A 19,725-nucleotide genomic window follows, 5' to 3' on the forward strand; every position below is an offset into this window, starting at 1 on the left:
TAACTAGCTCCCTCTGCTATTGCAGCCAATGCTGGCACTATCAAATTTAATGTTGTCTGTCATTGATAATAATGGATTAACAGAGTCTGCGCCTGTCCATTCTAAATGTGTCATGGTATGTTAGCTAACCATATTGCCTTGTTATTACTTAGTCTCGTTTTGATAGCCCCTCTCTTGTTTTTCTTAGGTATTCATTGGCATCTTGCACCATGACAAACGAGGATGATAAGGTGATCCCAGTGCGGGTCGCCTTGCGATGCCGTCCATTGGTACACAAAGAAATCAGCGAGGGATGTCAGTGCTGTCTCACATTTGTGCCTGGGGAGCCACAGGTCAGCATCCAACAGCAGTGCCAGAAACTAGACACCAAAAAAATTTCTTTCTTTCTTTCACTTCTTTTGCTGATAAAGTTCAATAATGGTCTCATCAGCCTCATTATGCTTATTACTACTGTTTTCACATCACAACAGAAATTGATAGCCAAAGGCTATATGTCACGATGTGGCTTACTTGTAAAGGAATATGTAAGTGTGAACAGAACAGACTAGGATGACATCAGGACTGAAGTAAACCATAAAAAGAACTCAGTTTCAATAGAGGACTATGTGAATCTGAAGAGTTCATTTTCTCTTGGTTCTCTTTTTGTTGAAGGTGCTACAGATGGCTGTTTACATACACAGCTGACATAGACTCTCCTGTGGCATGAACAGTGTATCAACAAAACAGTCTTGAAAAGGGCATTGGCTAAGTTAGTAGAGTGTGCAATACAGCCAGGCTGAAATGACATGTATCAGATTATTTTACTGGTTAAAACTCCTGACACAGATACCATTATTTTAGCCATTTATTAGTTGATACAATGTGTTTGCTGACATATCGTGCTAGTGTGTGTCTAACAGGTAAAGTCTCATCTGTTTTCAGGTGGTTGTTGGCACAGAGAAGGCGTTCACCTATGATTATGTTTTTGATCCCACTGCTGAGCAAGAAGAAGTCTTCAGTACGGCTGTGTCACCCTTGTTGTGTGGGCTTTTCAAAGGTAGCCATATCTCTTTAATGTGATACTTTATTCATCCCTGTTGCTTGCACTCCCTCCACGGGGGTCAGAGGTCAGCTACAGAGCTGCGCCCCTGGAGCTGGTAGGATTCAGTGTCTTGCTTGAAGGCACTTCAGCAGGGCAGGTGCTTGTCAACAGGGGGTCTTGAATCCAGGTAATTCAGCTGAAGGATGATCTCTCTTACCTCCAGTCTACCCTGCTGCCAAGTGCAGTAACAGTTTTTTTTATTGATTGTTGTCGCCATATCATGTTATTGGCAAATATAGTTTTATTTATCATTGGTTATCAGACCGTCATATGTTGTTGGTCAGTTGATTTGCCAGCACAAAGTATAGCCTAGTGTTATTCATTTGCACTTAAGTTAATGCCGCCTAACAGTGTGCGATTTCCTTCTAGGTTACCATGCCACTGTGCTTGCATATGGACAGACTGGATCAGGGAAGACTTTCTCCATGGGAGGAACTTACACATCTGCTCAGGAGAATGAGCCTTCAGTTGGAGTTATTCCAAGAGTTATCAGAAGGATCTTTCAGGAAAGGGAGAAGAAGGCAGATTGTGAATTCTCTCTGGCAGTATCTTACCTGGAGGTCTGTGGAAATATTTTGTTTCCTTTTTTAGATCATTGCCTGTATGTAATTTACAAATTTACTGTGGCTCAGGTCCTAACATTCAACAAATTGCTTGTCATTGCAAGATTAAAGTAATTTGCTTTCCCTTTAATTGTAGATCTATAATGAAGATATACTGGACTTACTGTGTGCATCTAAAGATAAACCTTCCCTCAGTATTCGGGAAGACCCTAAAGAGGGCATCAAGGTGAGTTACTGACATGTTTCAGGAGAAAAAAAAACATTGTCACATTGTTTGAGGACATATAATGAATAGAAATGTAACCCTGAATATTTGTTCATCCCAGTGAATTGCATCCATCTCTAATCACACACCTTTTTAAATGGTGTGTGGTATACTTCAATCAGTCAGCTTTTTAGTTTTATTGAATATATCTTCCTCTCTTGTAGATTGTGGGCCTGACTGAGAAGGAGGTGTTGTCTGCCCAGGAGATGGTGGGCTGTCTGGAGCTTGGAAACTCGGCTCGCACCGTGGGCTCCACAGCGATGAATGCCGCTTCATCACGCTCGCATGCCATTTTTACCATTACACTGGAGCAGCGCAGGGGGACAGACAAGTCAGTTGGCTCATATTCTCTCCCTGATTTCTTCCTTTATTTCTGATAATATTAGTCCCCTCTGTCTGGACAAAAGTGTATGGTGTGTTCATTCATATTGTGCTTGTGCATAGCGATGTGAGAGAAATTAATAGCTTTGACACAGAAGGCATGCTGGCTGTGCTCCAGAATGCATGCTGGCTGTGTGATGGGTAAAAACACCAGAAATATTCAGGAATGCATTGGATTACCATTATAATTGTGGAGACTTTGGAAGTAAGGATAATGGAAAATGTGAAGGAAAATGGCTGCATGTGCTTGAAGAGCATACCACTGTTGCTGATTAATAGCTCAGCTATTAGACAACTGATGAAATAAACGGAAGAAGGGATGAGGGGTAATTGTAATAATTTGCACAGTGGAAATTATAGGAAAATATAGGCTTGTATACTGCACTCTGAGAAACACGTGTTATCCAATCAAAGTCGGAGCACAATGTCACGTAAATCTGGGCCTGTAACCTACCTAAATAGACTTGGCAAAAACCTATAGATACATTAAATATAAATTATATTAAATACTTTAAATGTATTTTTTGTATCCATTTGTCTAGGCTATTGCCTTGTTCCAGAAATGTTAAATGTCATGGAATATTGCATTCTGTAATCATTTTTTTGCTGGCATTTTCTCTCTGAAATGCTTTAGGCCATAGTCATATTATCAGATTGGAAAATATTGGAATCAGCTTCAAAAAAGCTATCTATGCCCATCCCTAATGGATAGTGAAGCCCGGAGAAAGGGTTTGGGGTTTTCTGAGGTGAAACACAATAAATGAATCTGAATTAGAATCAGAGATAGGATATGTGTTATGTAAAGGATGTAAAGAAATTACTTCTTATTCAGTAAGTCAGGGGAAAAAATATTAAAACTTGAGCACAACTCGCACATGAAATGGATGGTGTTAGATTTTGAATAAAACTGACCTGCATGGATTTTTTTGGACCTCTTTGTTGCGGTCTTGTACAAAAATGAAATTCCTGTAACGCCTTGTGATGTTGTGTCACACATTAGTTTTTCATAATTTTCTACAAGTTGAATGTTTGCTCTATCTTGCGTTGCAGAAGTGACTCGGTTGTGTCAAAATTACACCTTGTGGATCTGGCCGGTTCTGAGAGGCAAAAGAAAACCAAAGCAGAGGGAGATCGTTTGAAGGAGGGTAAGCCAAACATGACGTGTTTTTATTTTAGAACATCTCCGCATTCTCTCCACATTTATTTATTTTTTTAACCTTTAGTACACCAGGGAAAGTAGACTGAATACGCATGGTCTTTTCCAGAACCACCCTGTTTCACATAGTCACACACAGTTACACATGTTCACCCCAGCTACGCACCACAAAATGAACAACACAACATACCACAAAGTACAGCAAAATGTAAGTAGCAGCAAGTGTATAATATGGAACATTACAGCTGTGTCTCCATTTGAGAGGATAATTCAGACCCACATGTATCACACCCAATAGTGGAGAGTCGAATAAGGTGATATGCAGTATTCTATAATGAAATAAAATCTGGTTCTTTGTGGTATGTTTTGTGGCTCTGTGTGGTACTTTAATGGCGATTACTGTACCTGTCACAGTCTACTGTTGGCTGTTGGAGCAACTGTGGTTTAACTACCTTGATAGAAGATGTTGAGGGAGAGGAAAGCATTACTCATTAATTTCCCAGCCGGCCCAGGGATTCAAACTGGCACCCTTACTTCAGACTCTAGAAAAGGATTTTCCTCTCTGTCTCTGGGCCAATCCACTCTTTTCCAACTTGGCTTGTCGCTACGTTTTTCCAAAGATGGTCTATGTGACGTTTCTCTATTTCTTTCCAACCGGAGCTGCCTGCTTCTCCATTTTAACGTTTGTTTCGGTCTCCCTTCAATTCTTTTAATACACCAGAGAAGTGACATTTCGAACAACAGTGACATGCTTGAAATGTCACTTCTCTGGTCTGCTAGACAAGTATTCAAGTTGTCACACTTAAATTTGATGTCAACCCTTGACCCCTGAAAAGACAATTTCTTATTTAGCCCATAATTCTGTAGTTTGCAATTTCTGTAAGCCATGTGTTTGTGTTGTAATAGTGTAATAGCTCCATTAATAATAGCATTTCTGTTCTGATGCCATTCATTTTTGTCTTCAGGCATCAGCATCAACCGAGGCCTTCTGTCTTTGGGTAATGTGATCAGTGCCTTGGGGGACGAAAGCAAGAAAAGCACCTTTGTTCCTTACAGAGACTCCAAGCTTACACGCCTGCTGCAAGGTAAGCCTCAAATAAATGCCAGGAGAGTCATACCTAACAGCAACTCATGTTTGAAAACCGTATGTCAAAATATGGAGCTGTTGTTAAACTTTCGTTACAAGGCTAAAGAAGGAATCCTCAAGTAAGCTAAATTTCTCAAGAGAACTAAAATTTATAGTAATATGGATATATCCGGACAGTGTGTTCCACAATGCCGACTGTATATGTAGATACTGAGCCGCTCCCGGGTGGTTACATGTTTAACAGTTGTGGTTTTCATGCGTGCTGCTTCTCCCGGCTTTGGTCGTCTGATGGGAAGTCTTGCTTGTCTCTCCTGCATCTGTTGCATTACATCCAATTGATTCTTTGCCAGTCCAGTCACTTTGTGTGTAATGGTGGTATGTGCTGAACAGGATCTGTGTATAACTTCACATTTATTGGTTTCCTTTTTTTTACCACAAAAGTGGCATAATTATTTGTTTTAACATACAGTACATCAAAGCATGCAGAGCTTCAAAGCAGCAAAGATGCAACATTGCAACAACTAGCACCAGCCATTGGTTACAGCAAGTGTTGAGTAACAATGTCAGTCACATCTCTTCACAATTTTGCTGGCCTGTTATCACTTTATTTACAATGAGCTTGTTGGACTATGTGTTTGTTAAATACAGTAAGTCCTCAGACAAGGTGCAGTGCCTTGTGTAACTTACTCATTTCTACCTGCAAGTTTGAGCATGCCCCCTAGCTTACTTGGCTAACGGTAAAGGAAAGACTCGGTACTGTATTGTCTTTCAAGTACTGGTGTGACAAGTTCACTGTAAGCCAATGTACTGTCTTTATATCACAAACCTAGTCTGAGAGAAAACAAAACGTTTTACTGTCATAATGTTTGAGCAGGGTTCCTTCGCAAGTCTGGAAAAGTACGGAAAACGACTGATCATTTCCAGGTCTTGAAAAGATTGGTACTTGGACAAAAAGTTGTGAAAAATGTGGGAAAATATTGTTGCTCAGTCCTGATGCACATTGGGCTACACACTTTATATAGTTGTACACACTTTATATAACTAATCATTTCCAGGTCTTGAAAAGTACTTGGACAAAAAGTTGTGAAAAATGTGGGAAGATATTGTTGCTCAGTCCTGATACACATTGGACTACACACTTTACATAGTTGTACACCTCACTGCCATTTTACATATTGTGGTATTTGTTGTTGTGAAGAATAATCTTGAGATATGGAGACATGTGGCCTAGTGGACAATCATTGTCCAGCCAGTAACACCATACTTGATATTTATCACCAACCAACACTATCCATTTATCCATTTCTTATCTTGGTTTGCACTGAAAATGTTAACTATTCATTCATTGTCTTTTATTCCTGATACATACCTGATCTGCTGATCAGAAATGCAAACTGAGAAAAAAACAATTCCAGACAGTCCAGCAACTCGATGCTGACTTTTCCATACAGATCACATCTTGATGGCTATTCTGCTTTTTAAACCATGCCTCATACTAAATAGAAACGCTAATTGACCATTATTTTCCTGGCAGTCTTTTCTACATATTTTGTAAGCGCACACTCCTTGCATCAACAGGAATACACAAAGAAATACACAAGCACTTTTTGTCATTTCATTGTCCACCATTTTTCTTGCTTTATTGTCAGATTCTTTGGGAGGCAATAGCCACACGTTGATGATTGCGTGCATCAGCCCTGCAGACTCAAACATTGAGGAGACGATCAACACACTGCGGTACGCTGATAGAGCTCGCAAGATAAAAAACAAACCTATAGTCAACGTCGACCCCAGAGCTGCAGAAACAATGCGCTTAAAACAGCAGGTATAGTAATTAAACCACATAATCAAATTAAATGATTGTCAATTCTCTTGTTTTGTGGTGCTGGGCTTGCTGTATTACAACAAAGTGAAAACAAATGTCATGGACTCGTATCAGTTTTTGAGTGTCATGTATTATTGAGCTGCTTCTCCCTGTGGGCCCACAGGTGCAGGAGCTGCAGGTGATGCTGCTGCACGCCCGTGGAGGAGTGGTGCCAGTACTTGCTGGGTAAGGTGTCAAAAAGCCAGACTCCCCGCTGGTCTAATGTCCTACTAACGTGTAAGATAAATGCATCCAGGGTACTCGGTGCCCCCTAACAAAAGGCCATAACCTTTACTGAGTCCCTCCACTACAGGCCGGAGTCGACTGAGAACGTGACGAAGCTCTTGGAGAGGAACCGCGCCCTGCAGGATGAGAACAGTAAGCTGAGCAGGGAGCTGAGTGAGGCAGCTGGACAGACCGCACTAATGTTTGAGAAGATCATTATGGTGAGCTGGACTTGCAGTGTTTTGTCATTATGGATTCATTTGTGTACATTTACATAGAAATCTCAGTCCTTTTTGATTTCAAGTTGCACAAAATGTGGGTTGAAGCGGAGGCTGCCAAGGGGCTTGAATACTTTCTGAAGTCCTTTTATACAAACGTTAAAAAAAAATTTAAAAGTAAAAAATATTCTTGTTGAAGAAAATTAATGTCCATTTGAAATTTTGCTGTTTTGGTTTTATCCATAATGCTAATCACCCATTCTGTTTATTTATATTTTTTTACAGACAGAACAAACAAATGAGAAACTGCAAAGCAAACTCGAACAACTGCGACAACATGCAGCGTAAGTTTATAAACCCGTGAAGCCAGGAGGGTTGCTGAAGGTTTTGACAAAGCTTACAGGAGAGCCAAAACACTTAAGCTATTCCTATTGAAGGCTTGTTAAAATGTTTGATATTGTGTTGCTGAAGTCAATTTTGGTCATGAATTCAGCAATTTGATGTTGTGCTGTATAGATCTATTCAAGCTTTAAGAGTAAAACAGACTTCAATACCAAACAGCTACATTTTTAGTGAAAAGCATTGAGGAAAAAGTGGCAAAACACTGGAACTGCAATTGATCACTAAAGTTAACTTCAGCTGGTTCCCAGGTTTGCCTATCGTTTTATCTATATCTTTATGGCAATAACTCATTAATTTATATTATTTATGTACTAATCAGCTGTTCTCAGAACCAGTGATATAGAGATATTATTCTCGGTTAATTGAGGGAGATGCTGTCAAACAATAAACTACAAAGCAAACTCGAACAACTGCAACAACATGCTGATTGTCACCGTACGAATTATATTGAGACCCATCCTTCTCTTTATTTCAGATGTAAAGTGGATCTTGAGAAAGTGTTGGAGACACTGGAGGACCAGGAGTTGAAGGGTAAAGTTGAGGTGATGAGGAGCCTGCAGGACATCATCTTGGAGCTCCAGGTATGGACACCTGATGGGCTCACATAATGTGTACTTCCTATTCTTGTGTTCATTTTCATCTCATGTCATTTCTGCTGTCCTTTGGCCTCTCTTAGTGATTCTGTAAAGTGCTTTGTAGCTTTGTTTTGAAGTGCTATATAAATAAAATGTATTGTTATTATTTTCTTGATTTGCATAATTGCCTTGTATTTTAGAATTGTTTTTGTTTCATGTGTAGAGGGTACAGGGACTCAAAGTTGGCATGGCATGTTCAGCACAACTGCCACAGCAGTGTTCAATGAAGTGGTCCCTTTGTACTCCACACTACCTCACAGTACCAGACAGTACTTCAGTCTTATGCAACAAACCACTGTTCATTTCAGCTACGACTTTTATGGCAGCAGTTTTAAATGTACCAGCTGTTGATTTGAATGGGAATATCCTTTCTGTTCATTCACTGGTTTACTCTGTCTGCTTTCTCAGAATGAGAGCGCAGGCATCGCGGCCTCCATTGATGCGATGGCCTCAGGAGAAGATGCACCTGACGGATCAGGGAATGGCAGTAGAAATTCAACAGATGGCTCCCCATCAGTATGTTGACACTTTTATTTATATTTTTCATGTTTACATTAGATGACAACAGTCATCAACAATATATCAAGGGCACTTAGGCAAATACTAAAGATACTAGACAAGATTCTGCCATGCCTTGCTTTCAGTTGTTTGACCTTATACACTAAATGTGCATTTTATACAGTTCTCCATAGGATGCTTTTACTGTTTGAATCATTGTGTCTCTTCTTCTCTATGCACTCAAATTGAACTGATTGAAGAGAAGAAAAGAAAAACCTCTCCTGTATTTTTCTTCTAAGCTCTGATTTTATTTATTTGTAAGTGTAATTTAAAGTGTTTCCCCTCCTCCATCACACTAAACAGGATGTCACTGCCATTGTTGATAAGGATGCAGCAGAGGGCTTTACAACCCATCATGCACTGCGCCAGGCCCAGATGTCCAAGGAACTGATTGAGCTCAACAAAGTGTTGGCTTTGAAGGAAGCTTTTGTCAAGAAAATGTGCCAGAATGACAGCCAGCTGGAACCGATGCAATCAGAGCACCAGGTAATAGGATTCTACATCTATTTTAGACTTGCACAAAATCGTCAAAATTTAATTGGGATTTTTTTTTTTTTTCATGACCTTACCGAAATTAGTGGGAAAGGGCAAACATTTGTTACTTAACATGCTGTGCCATCCAGTCAGTGCTTAACATTCTGCAGTGTTCCACCTTGAGCTCTTACGATATTATCTCTGAACCTGTATTGTGGTACCAATGTAATCACTGGTACTAAAATCCAAATGTTTGTACTGTGACAACACTTAACAGGGTTCTGTGAAGATAATAATTGACGAGATGGGTTGAGTTGAAAATATTTTCAATAGTTTTGAGCGTAACACAAGTCCTCAATCTTGGCCTTTTGTGGTGGTGTTTTCAAGCTGTGTGGTGCACTTAATTCCGAGCCATATTCTCAAATTGCCTGACTGTCTTTTGTAATGTAGATGAATTTTGAGCTTCTGGGCATTTTGTCCCTCTACAGAAAAACATACACAGTCTGCAATCATCAGTGGATTCTCTGCAGAAGGAAAAGGAGGACCTCATTTTGGCCCTCCAGTCTGCAAAGAAGGACTCCAACCAGGCTAAGTAAGGACAGACATTTTGGCTGTGTGCCTCAAGTAATAATTCAGTCTAAATATAAATGAATAGATGATTTCTTTTGACGTAAAATGTCAAAGTATTCTCTGTCAACCCCTTTCTTTTCATTCCTGCCTTCACACCCCACTCACCATCTTCTATTAGGCTGAGTGAGCAGCGTAGGAAAAGGCTGCAGGAGCTTGAGGGCCAGCTTGTAGACATGAAGAAGAAGCTTCTTGAGCAGTCCAAACTTCTGAAACTCAAAGAATCCTCTGTTCGCAATGTGACCAAGCTCATGCACGAAATACAGGTAATCTCATTGTGGAGAGGTAAAATTCTTTATATAGACAGAAAAATATTAAATCTTTTGTAAGTATTCATCTCTCTCCAATTACATGGCATCCTCCCATGTACTTGTTTGAAGATAAACATTATTTCAGCACCATCATCAGCATAGAGCCTTGTTAATACCCTTGTTAGTTTTTGGTATCAGTTAAGGCCACAGATACCAAGTATGAGCACATTAGTGTCTTGTCCCCACAGGCTATGAAGGCCCAGCGTGTGCAGCTGATGAGGCAGATGAAGGAGGACTCAGACAAATTCAGGCTCTGGAAGACCAAGAAGGACAAGGAGGTGCTGCAGCTCAAGGAGAAGGTCTGCGTTGATCATACTGTTTTTGAGCCACTACCGGTCCATATTCTTGAACCAGCTATTTATTTCTCATTTATATGAAATTCTCTCAAACACAGCCTGCTGCTCTTTTATTCCTTAGAAATTTTGTATAAGCATTTTTACAAAGTGAAACAAGACATTTTGTATCAGAGGTAGGGAGTAGGAGCATCGTTTTCTTTTGCTCCTTCAATGCCCTTGTTTTTTACCTCTTTTACAGGATCGTAAACGGCAATATGAGTTGCTGAAACTTGAGAGGGATTTCCAGAAACAGGCCAATGTCCTGCGTCGCAAAACTGAGGAGGTTAGGGCTCTTGCCATATTGTTGCTGCTTTTTCATGGTTGTTTTTTGCTGTTTGTCTATGTGTGAATATGTTGGACTGTTTATTTCAAGACCTACACTCTTAACACATACTTTCAAATATAAGGTGTGTAGATCAGATGTTTTGGTTAAATGTTGAATGTTTGTAGCGATGTTGCTTTTGCATTGTAGGGGGGACACTTCACAATACTCTATAGCACTGAATACGGTAAGTAGCAGCTCATCAGTTGTTTCCCCACAGGCTGCAGCTGCAAACAAGCGGCTGAAAGATGCTCTACAGAAGAGAAGTGAGGTGGCGGAGAAACGCAAGGATGTCCACAACAGAGGAATGGATGGGGCTGCCGCAAGAGTTAAGGTGCTAAAACCTTTTTTGAGGTTTTTTTCTCTACATCATTTGTGGCACTATCCAGTTCACCATGTAGACAGTCAGAGTGGCCTGATGGATTGGCTAATTTATTTTAAAGTTATATAAAATCATGTTAAAGGCTCAACCACATGTTGCTCATGCGTTGTGGACATAGAAGAAAGAGTCTTCTTACCAATAAATGTTATAGCCATTATCCATGATATGTAATATGAAAGCAGACAAGAATCTGGCATCACAGAAGTTGGCTATCTTAAGCACATACAACTTATATACCATCACAGTAGTTAACAACAATCTTGCACAACAGATTTGCAATCCTTTAAGTTACACTGTGCACAGATTGCATTTTTCACTAGTTGGAGTCAGAGTAGCTGAGTGGCTCTCAGGTTGCGCTGCAAGATCATTGGAACAGCTCCTTAATAAAACAGATATTCATAAACCGATTTTGTCAGTCAACATCTAAACATTAGTAAACAATGCAAAATGAATTGACCCATGCTAGAAATTTTCCCTTACTGCAAGAAGAGATATAATGTAAAAATTATTTTAAAAATATTATCCAGTCTTTCCAACTTGACCAACCGTTTTAAATGTATATTAGGCTGTGAAAGGTTTCTGTACATTTGTTTATGAACATTTGAATGAGACAGACTTATATTTTGAGTTATGATGGCCAACAAAGGTCACCAGATTATTTTATATCTAAAATTAAAACTCTTTGAGAACATAAGTGAATATACCCAAAAGGGATCTAAATTAGTCAAGGAGAGTTTTGCTGCGTTAACTCTGTGAATCTGCATTTGTGTGGTCAGACGTGGCTCCTAAATGAAGTGGAGGTGCTGGTTAGCACGGAGGAGGCCCGGCGCCACCTGAAGGACCTGCTGGAGGACAGGAAGATCTTGGCTCATGAGATCAACCAGCTCAAGCAGCAGATGGAGGCAGGGGAGCGACCTGCTGCCAAAATCAGGGTGAGATGAGAGCTTTCCATTGTTCAGGATGTACTGGACACAATTATTTGCAAAATGAACAGTATATGAGACATCCAAGGCACTGGGGAAGTTAGAATATAAAAAGTAATCAGACCTTTGCTTTGTTTGTTTCCTTCCATGCAGCGTCGGACACTGATCATCTCTGAGCTGGAGAGCCACGGGGGGCTGGAAACACCTCTGAGTAAACAGGTGGAGAACCTGGAGACAGAAATGGGCCTCAGGTAAGACAAATCGACTAAACAGTTCATTTGTTTTACATTTTATAAATTTTGACTACACATGGTGGCATGGCTGCTGCTCCAACTGGCCTCAAATCTTCTCCCTCCTGGCTCCCAAGTGGTGGAATGACCTTCCCATCTATACAGTATTCATTGATACACAAAAATGTTTGATAGATCCTTAATAAAAGTCTACTTTTACTTTAATAGGAGTGCCCAGATAGCTGACCTCCAGCAGAAAGTTCTTGACGCAGACAACGAGGGGCGCTTGAAACAGCGCTGGGACAACATCACAAGCATAGTGGACGCCAAGTCCGCCCTGAAGGTCCTGATGTCTGAGGTGAGCAAACTGGCTTCATTTGGGAGATCTGAAACAATATCATTCCATATTCAAGTCGGTGTGTTGTATTGCTGCCAGTTACTTGTATATCCAAAAACCATCACATTTTCTCTTTTATTTAGCTGGTGTCTGCTAAAACAGCCAGTGCCAAGCTAGAGAGCGACCTCAAACAAGAGAAGGGGAATGTGCAGGATTTAACGAAGATGCTGGCCGACGAGAGGAACGTCATGTCAACCATGGACATGGAGCACCAACAGCAGTTAGTGGAACTAGAGCAGAGGCATCAAGAGAAGGTGCTCATATCATTTATTTAGATTCCAATTTGCATCTCTTTTTTGTGACGCTGTTGTGTCCTTATCTTTTATTTAATGCTTTGCTCCATATACCTGATTCATCTCTCTCTTTCTTCCTACAGGTCCTTTACTTCCTTAACCAGCTACAGAACAAACCCATATGTGGAGAGTCGGATGAAACAATGCAGAAAGATGAGGAGACTTCAAAGGAGAGGGAGCTTCTGGAGCGCCTCAGATTTCAGGTTTGTCTCCACTAGCTGAAGAACAGTGAGTGTAACCGTTGACTCCACCTTTTACCCCTTGTTCTAGGAGTAATGGTCCAGAATTATCTTGAAATGATGATAATCCAGTTGTGTGTACCACAATTTCAGGAAGAAGAGATTGAGAAACTGCGGGAATTGAGTGAGCAAAACCAGAAACTGCTGGATGAGAATGAGCAATACAGACAGGTAAAAAGACTAATGCTTGCATGAGTCAAATAATTAAGCATAACTTTGTTCAACTTTATTGGCACCATATCAAGTTTTGTTTTGGAATTGTTGGTTTCTTGCGATATCAATTTGAATTAAAAATGATAACTGCTATGCTCTGGTTTATTACACATTCATAGCACCTGTGGCTTTAGGTCAGGAATACCTGAAAACAAACAAAAATCTGAAAAAGGGTTGATGGTCCAACTAAAGAATTTGTAGAGCAAGTTTGGCTGTGTTGTTATTCCAAGTGTCATAGTACCCATGGTATGGGAGTTGAGGCCTTTTTAAACCTTTCAAATTTGATCTTAAATTATAGCCACCCTGCCATGGCAAGGCAATTAAGATTCATTTTTATTTTATTTTAGAAAAGACAGAAAGGCAAAATAGCCTGCAGTAAAATGAGAATTTGCATGGGAATTTTTTTTAAGTTTAGTATACACTGTAATCCCAGTTGCAATTAGAAAGCTGACCGCCTAAGGCTCCCAATAATGAAGGCTAGAGATGCAGAAATGCAATTCAAAGTCCATTTATTATTACTTCCATAATGCTTTCCATTCCACATGGTATCTGCAGTGTATTAGTAGTAATAACCAATGTTCAGTCATTAATCAAAGTTAATTTCAAGAAATAATTTCAAATTCAAAATGTAAATCCAAAAATAATAGCCTACTCATGAAATAGAGCATGCATTTGGCAATCACTTGTGTCCACCTTGGATGGAGTGGAATTATTAAAAATTGGGTGTAGACCCTGTAGGGGCAGCATCACTACTCAGCACTATGAGGAATTCACAATAGACAAGATGACAGATGATTTTAAAGAGTGCAGAGTACATTGACCAGCACTATAAACATGGATCATCCACCATGGTACAGCACAAATGTTAGTGTGGAATATAGATGTCTTTAGTTAAGCAGTTTGTTAAACATAGTGGCTCAAATCCATCCGTTTCTTGATTTGTTCTCCACAGAAACTAACACTGCTCCAGCTGGCAAGTGGGAAGAAAATACTTGTGCCTACATCAAACAGTGAACAAACTCCAGATGACTCGTTTGATTATGTTCCGCCAAAGGTGAGCTTGTTGCAGATATTCTGCCTTCATCTTGCACTGTGTATTTTATACTCAATCGCCTCAGTTTTTAAAATCAAATTGATCCCAAGTAGTTTCTTTTCCCATTGCTGTTGAGATATTTTAAATGTCAGGGCCAAAATATGGCATTCATGGACAAACCTCTGAATGTGTTTGATTTGAATAATAATTACTACTACTTATACTACTACTACTGCTACGACCTACGACTATGACTACTACGAGTGGTGATAATGACAATAATTACGAATAGTAACTTATCAGTTCAATAAACATAGCAGTATCTTTGGCAGCCTTTTAAGGAGTGCTTTAGGGAGTTCCTGCTAAGGATCTCCCCAATTACTTGGAATGAGTTCAGGTAGCGAGGCAATTAAATATTGCATAAATTATTCTGCACTGGGGCTTTGATGCAAATTAAAAACTATTTTAATGCAAAATCATCAGTGCATTCAAGAACAAAAAAGAAAAATATGCATCATGCATAAAGCTCATCAGCAAACGTTTGCCTTTACTCTCAATGTCTCAGAAAACCCTGTTGCCTAAATGAATGATGGTAGCTCAGCCCACTGAGTAAAAGCAGAGATCAGCCTGACCGGAAACGTTTCTAACTGGCAAACAGGCATTACTGTTTAAACAAACAATATCAGGCATCACTGCACAGTGAATGAACAACAACTGCAGTGGCACAATACAGAGGAAAAAGGTTTAAACTGAAACAAAGCCTCACGCCAAGGAAATGAATGTTCCTGTCAGCAGTATCCCAGCTGATATAGTGCAAGACACGTCTATTTGTAAATGGCCTGTTAAGGCCTTATTATAGCAAACAGTCAATTGTCTCTCATTGAAAGTGAGTATTTCTGCGAACTTGTAAAAGCAGTCAGTCTCAAATGAAGCACGGTGCACTTTCTGCAAAAGCAATCATTGTTTCGAATTTGGTTGGAATATCCAAACGCCACATTATAAAGTTCAGTGGACTTCTTGTCATCTCAATATTCATATTTTCCCAGCTGATGAGTATCATATTTATGTTTGTACATACAGTATTAGTCAATGTAAGCTGCCTGTGCACTTGCGTGTGTGTGCAGTTTAGAGAAAAGTGCTGATTCAGTTTCTATTACACTGCTATGCAGCAGATTGCAGATTTTTTTTTTCCATTATATGTGTGACTCCCAGAATTGTAAATGGGTTTATTTTCTGGAAAACTCTGACTACAGGGCTGTTGCTACGCTCACATCTTACAGGAATGTAACAACTTGTTAGGCTACTACTTGGAAGTTAAAGTGGCTTTTTCAAAGTGTGTAGATTGCTCAGGTAGCCAATCAACTTTCTGTTTATTGGCAAAAAAAATGCTTTATTGTGAGACATAAAATCCTCTGCATCATAACATTGCATTGAAATCAGCCTACTATGCTTTCATACCTAAAGCATAAATGCTTTAGGTACATACTTTTAAGAGTCGAAGCTTGTTGATTTTTCACTGGTTGTGTTCTCTACTGGCGGAAGCCTAAAGGGAAGCGCTTCACTACAGCTAAAGCCCCGCTGAAGACGGCCATCAACGTGGAGGAGCTGATGTCTGCCTCCGAGGATGAGAATGAGGAGGAAGAGGATGAATGGCGTCCTGAGAAAAATGAGAAAGGTCGCAGGAATTCAAAGAAATCAAAGGCGACTGGGGTAAGATTGGGTTACATGTACAGTTCTACATTTTAGGGGTCTTTTTGAGTCGAGATGGATTATGAAAGCTTTTTGTAGAAGAACACATTTGAGAATCTACAGTTGTGGTCATCATTAACACCATAAAACTTCTTCCTTACTCTGATTGTCATCATTACAGAACAAAAAAATGACTCAAATATCACTGAACTGAAAAAATGAAGATGGTAATATTACCCTAAAATTCAGCACTTACTAAAACCTCTTAATCATGGAAATGTATAATGTGTAATGGATTTGTCAGACTTCATTTTTGAAGAGATGACTATAATTGCAATGTGTGCAACTAATTGTTGCCCCCCCCCCCCATCTCAAACGGTAATTAAGGCAGAACCTCTTAGTGGAAAACTCATGAGTTTATCAGGATTACACATCATGCAAAAGAAATCCACCACACCGTGATGCTAAGTAGTTTTTCTTTCCTAAGTGTGCCTGTAAAGGCCGCTGTAGCAACAAGCTCTGCAGGTGCCGCAAGGGAAAGATGACATGTGGGGAGAACTGCCAGTGTGATCATGAGAAATGTCGTAACCTGGACATCCAGGCGTCTATTGAGGTGAGTTGGCATCTACTGACTCTGTGTGTGTGTGTGTGTGTTCTGTGTATGGTGGTGTCATGTTCAATGTACAGTCATCTGGAAGAAAAGCTAAGAGGAGCAAAACAAACCATTTTTTCATCCTTTACACCCTTTTTTGCATACTGAAAGGCCTTGTGTTTTAGGCCTTTTAATTTAAAAGTTGTTTGATGATATATTTCCAAGATAACACCGCTCTTGCCATTCAAATTTTGCATAACTTGAGAAGCACACCAGCCTTTTTCAACTCTTTAAGTGGGCTAAATATGAAGGTATTTTCCTTCCAAAATTATTTCAGCATGGCAAATTGATTTGTATTTTGAAACTATTTTCAAAGGTTTGACCAATGAATTGAGAAAGTGTTAAAATATCTGAGCAAGAATATGTATTTTCAATTTGTTGTTAGAACACTCATTTCAATTATATTTGTACCCTTGCCCACATCAGTGTTGCACCTGCAGACTTTAATGTAATTATTTCCCAGATGTTAATACCCCACACATTACATTAACTGGCAATTATTACTTGATTAAAGGTGGTTTAACTGATGCTCTAATAATAATATCCACTAATCCTTTAATAACTCATGAGAATTAGAATCTAATCCTTACATTATTAGTCAGTGTTGTTATTATATCATCAGTTGCTGGTTAATCTAATAATGTGGTATTATTACATTATCTAGCAATGTGTTACATTAAGAGATTATTACATCAGCCATCGTTTGGACTTTTATTCTTCCTCATTTCAGGACTTAAATCAGATAGACGGTGCGCCCAGAGATTCAGTGTCTCTCCCTCAGGACCCCACAGCCATCAGCCCTGGCAACACCACATTCTTTAAGCCACCGTCTTGTACGCCCACCAAGAAGGTAAACATTTTAATTTGTGAACACTTATCAACGTAAACGATAATATAAATTAAATCTTATGTTCTTGGCGCCCTTGAGAACTACTGGCATGCATGCTAAAGATGTGTTTTAAAAAGTGGAAAGAGATGCTGCGTAAATATTTTCCATGGAGAAGATAGAGAAAATTACTCTGGTGCAGTTGTCCAGGAAACAAACATGGGTGATTATTTAATTCTTAAAGATGGTTTTCTCAACTATTTACTACTTTTGTTGTAAATAGTTGGGATTGGATGCTCTTCTCTATTCCAGCCTGACTTTGTGATTTTAGGCTCTTATTTTCACTTAAAACTCTTGCCTAGTGCAGCTAGAAAGCGAAGTATGTAATGCAACACTGATGCATATCGTTTTAGGTGCTCAAGGAAATTGGTGACATGGGACACACCTCCACAGACCTAAAACTAGACCGGAAGCCCGTCTTCCCAGAAGGAGAGGAGGAGGAGGAGGAGGAAGATGCGGACGAGAGAACAACAGCCAGTTTCCTCAAGAAGAAGAAAAGGATTCTCACAAGTTTTCAGAACAGTTTTTTCTCAGGATGCACGCCGATCAGGGAGGAATCCTAAACGGGACAGAGCAGAGTAGGGCCTTCTGCCTTAGGCCTCCTCTGTGGTTGGTTAAATATCTTTGTCAGTGTATTTGTTAGTCTTTTTTTAAATGTCATTAAAATGTTGTGTTCTGTACCTGAAATGTAGCTATTGATTCAGAAAGACTGTTTTCGTTGTCTGTAGGGATAGAGGGTAACAAACTGTGAATTGCATTGAATCGTCTACTGGAATGCACAATGAGATGATCAAGACGCCTTCATGTAATTCTTTGTTTAGTGTAAAAGGATTGTAATCACAGAGTAACACTGAGTTTACACCACTAGAATGTAAAATCACCAGTCAGCCAATCTACAATTGAGCATTTCAACGTAAGTATTATTCAAAACATCACTATTACACGTTATCTTGGGGAGCACCCTTTAGGTTTTCTCACACAGTTTTTAGTATCAGACATTAATAAAGTCTTACAGTCAATTCTTGTTTTTAATGAAAAACCAATTAATTTTTTTGTCCCTACCAGGAGTTGTTAGAAAAAGTAATTTATTTAATTCAGTAGTCGATTATGATTCATGTCTTTACTCACTTTTGTTGCTGCTTCTGAGAGGCAATTAATCTTTAGGGGAAAGGTTATTTTACATTGAATTAAAAAAATGAATCTTAAACCGGTATGCTGCATTAATTTCATGTTAATTTACAGGTGTAGTTTTGACAACGGCAAAATAGTTTTTCCTTGCTGTGTAGATGGTGTGGGATAAGTGATTTTATTTTTATTTTATTTTGTTTATGTTTTTTTGCTTGGCCACCTCCTGTACCTTGCTGTCCATCAAATGCTTGCTGGGAGATTTTGAATGGGTCGTTCTGTTCATTCACATTTACTTGCATCCTGAGTCCAATTACAAACAATACAAAACCAGGGAGGAAATCTTGACCACAAACCATGAGGCAAGCAGCTGGTAAAACCAGGCTGTGATGCAGTGGCTTCATCTGGGAGCGTGCAAAACAGGTCTATGTGGCAAGTAAGCTCTTTTATCAACATGCTGTTGAATGCCAAGAAAAATGGTTGCAGATGCATCTTTTTTTGTTCATTATTTCGTGCCCTACAGTGGTTCTGAGATGATGAAAAGCTCGCTTCTACTGTCCATTAAACACTGCACAAGCATTAGTATTCACCATATAGCACACTAGTAAAGACTGGATACACAGATGAAACCCCCCACACACACAAACACACACGTCCTGACCCCTGACTCTGTTGCCCTGTCTTGAACTGTCAAATAAGGATTAGAGGTAAGTAAATAAAAACCTGAATGTTCCAAGTAAAAATATAACCATCTAGGTCAGATTTTAGAGGGAAGAGTGGGGAAAAAGTGGGAAGGTATTCCTCACAAAATGTCAAACTTGAAAATATAAAGCAGTAGTATTACATTGGATCTCTGCTCTAATGACCTAGCTTACGTGCTTCTAATGTGAAAATGACTGTCAGGGGCGCTTTGCCAGAGGCCTTGTTGCAATTCCCACTGGTCATCAATAGAGGTCATACAATATCTCTTTAGTAGAGGCTCACTCTTGCTCAGTGGATCTTTCAACACAGAATGAGCTTGCAGATGGTCAACTCCAACTGAGCTTATCTGCATCAACAGTGTCAACTTCAAGTGCTATAGTAGATTTGATTGACGGGTATACACTCACTCTTTGGTGGAGCAGATGTTGGGGCGGAGATGTCTTCACCATAAGACCCA

At 39.6% G+C, this 19,725-nt stretch overlaps 1 protein-coding gene across 4 annotated transcripts; it reads left to right on the forward strand.

Annotated features, from left to right (window-relative positions):
- The first annotated feature begins 209 nt into the window (after positions 1–209).
- LOC139662199 (chromosome-associated kinesin KIF4-like) lies at positions 210–18,499 on the forward strand. Of its 4 annotated transcripts, none has more exons than XM_071540831.1 (30): positions 210–332; positions 922–1,036; positions 1,451–1,641; positions 1,781–1,870; positions 2,074–2,240; positions 3,341–3,435; positions 4,412–4,531; positions 6,183–6,358; positions 6,522–6,583; positions 6,711–6,843; positions 7,126–7,184; positions 7,718–7,823; positions 8,286–8,397; positions 8,710–8,921; positions 9,398–9,501; positions 9,658–9,802; positions 10,036–10,146; positions 10,382–10,465; positions 10,725–10,838; positions 11,663–11,818; positions 11,963–12,060; positions 12,268–12,397; positions 12,520–12,690; positions 12,813–12,932; positions 13,062–13,139; positions 14,134–14,235; positions 15,757–15,924; positions 16,391–16,516; positions 17,286–17,405; positions 17,804–18,499. In XM_071540831.1, the coding sequence occupies exons 1-30, from the start codon at positions 210–212 to the stop codon at positions 18,002–18,004; spliced, it is 3,789 nt and encodes a 1,262-aa protein (XP_071396932.1). In that variant the 3' UTR covers positions 18,005–18,499. The 4 variants fall into 4 exon arrangements, with proteins under 4 accessions (XP_071396932.1, XP_071396931.1, XP_071396934.1 ...); XM_071540830.1 differs by having other exon boundaries at positions 8,286–8,393; positions 8,739–8,921; positions 17,795–18,499; XM_071540833.1 differs by having other exon boundaries at positions 8,286–8,393; positions 8,739–8,921.
- The last annotated feature ends 1,226 nt before the right edge of the window (positions 18,500–19,725 follow it).

The sequence above is a fragment of the Centroberyx affinis genome, unplaced genomic scaffold, assembly GCF_046629955.1.
Source record: "Centroberyx affinis isolate AG114_WGS23_722 - 3 ecotype Tasmania unplaced genomic scaffold, CSIRO-AGI_Caff_v1 ptg003729l_1, whole genome shotgun sequence".
In the NCBI taxonomy this organism is placed as follows: Eukaryota; Metazoa; Chordata; class Actinopteri; order Beryciformes; family Berycidae; genus Centroberyx; species Centroberyx affinis.

What these genes read in the sequence shown, in the direction of transcription:
- LOC139662199 (XM_071540831.1), top strand. Translation starts at nt 210, where the DNA reads ATGACAAACGAGGATGATAAGGTGATCCCAGTGCGGGTCGCCTTGCGA. An exon ending in GTTGTGTGGGCTTTTCAAAG is followed by an intron (nt 1,037 to 1,450) that starts GTAGCCATATCT and finishes ATTTCCTTCTAG; the next exon opens with GTTACCATGCCACTGTGCTT. An exon ending in ACATCATCTTGGAGCTCCAG is followed by an intron (nt 7,824 to 8,285) that starts GTATGGACACCT and finishes CTGCTTTCTCAG; the next exon opens with AATGAGAGCGCAGGCATCGC.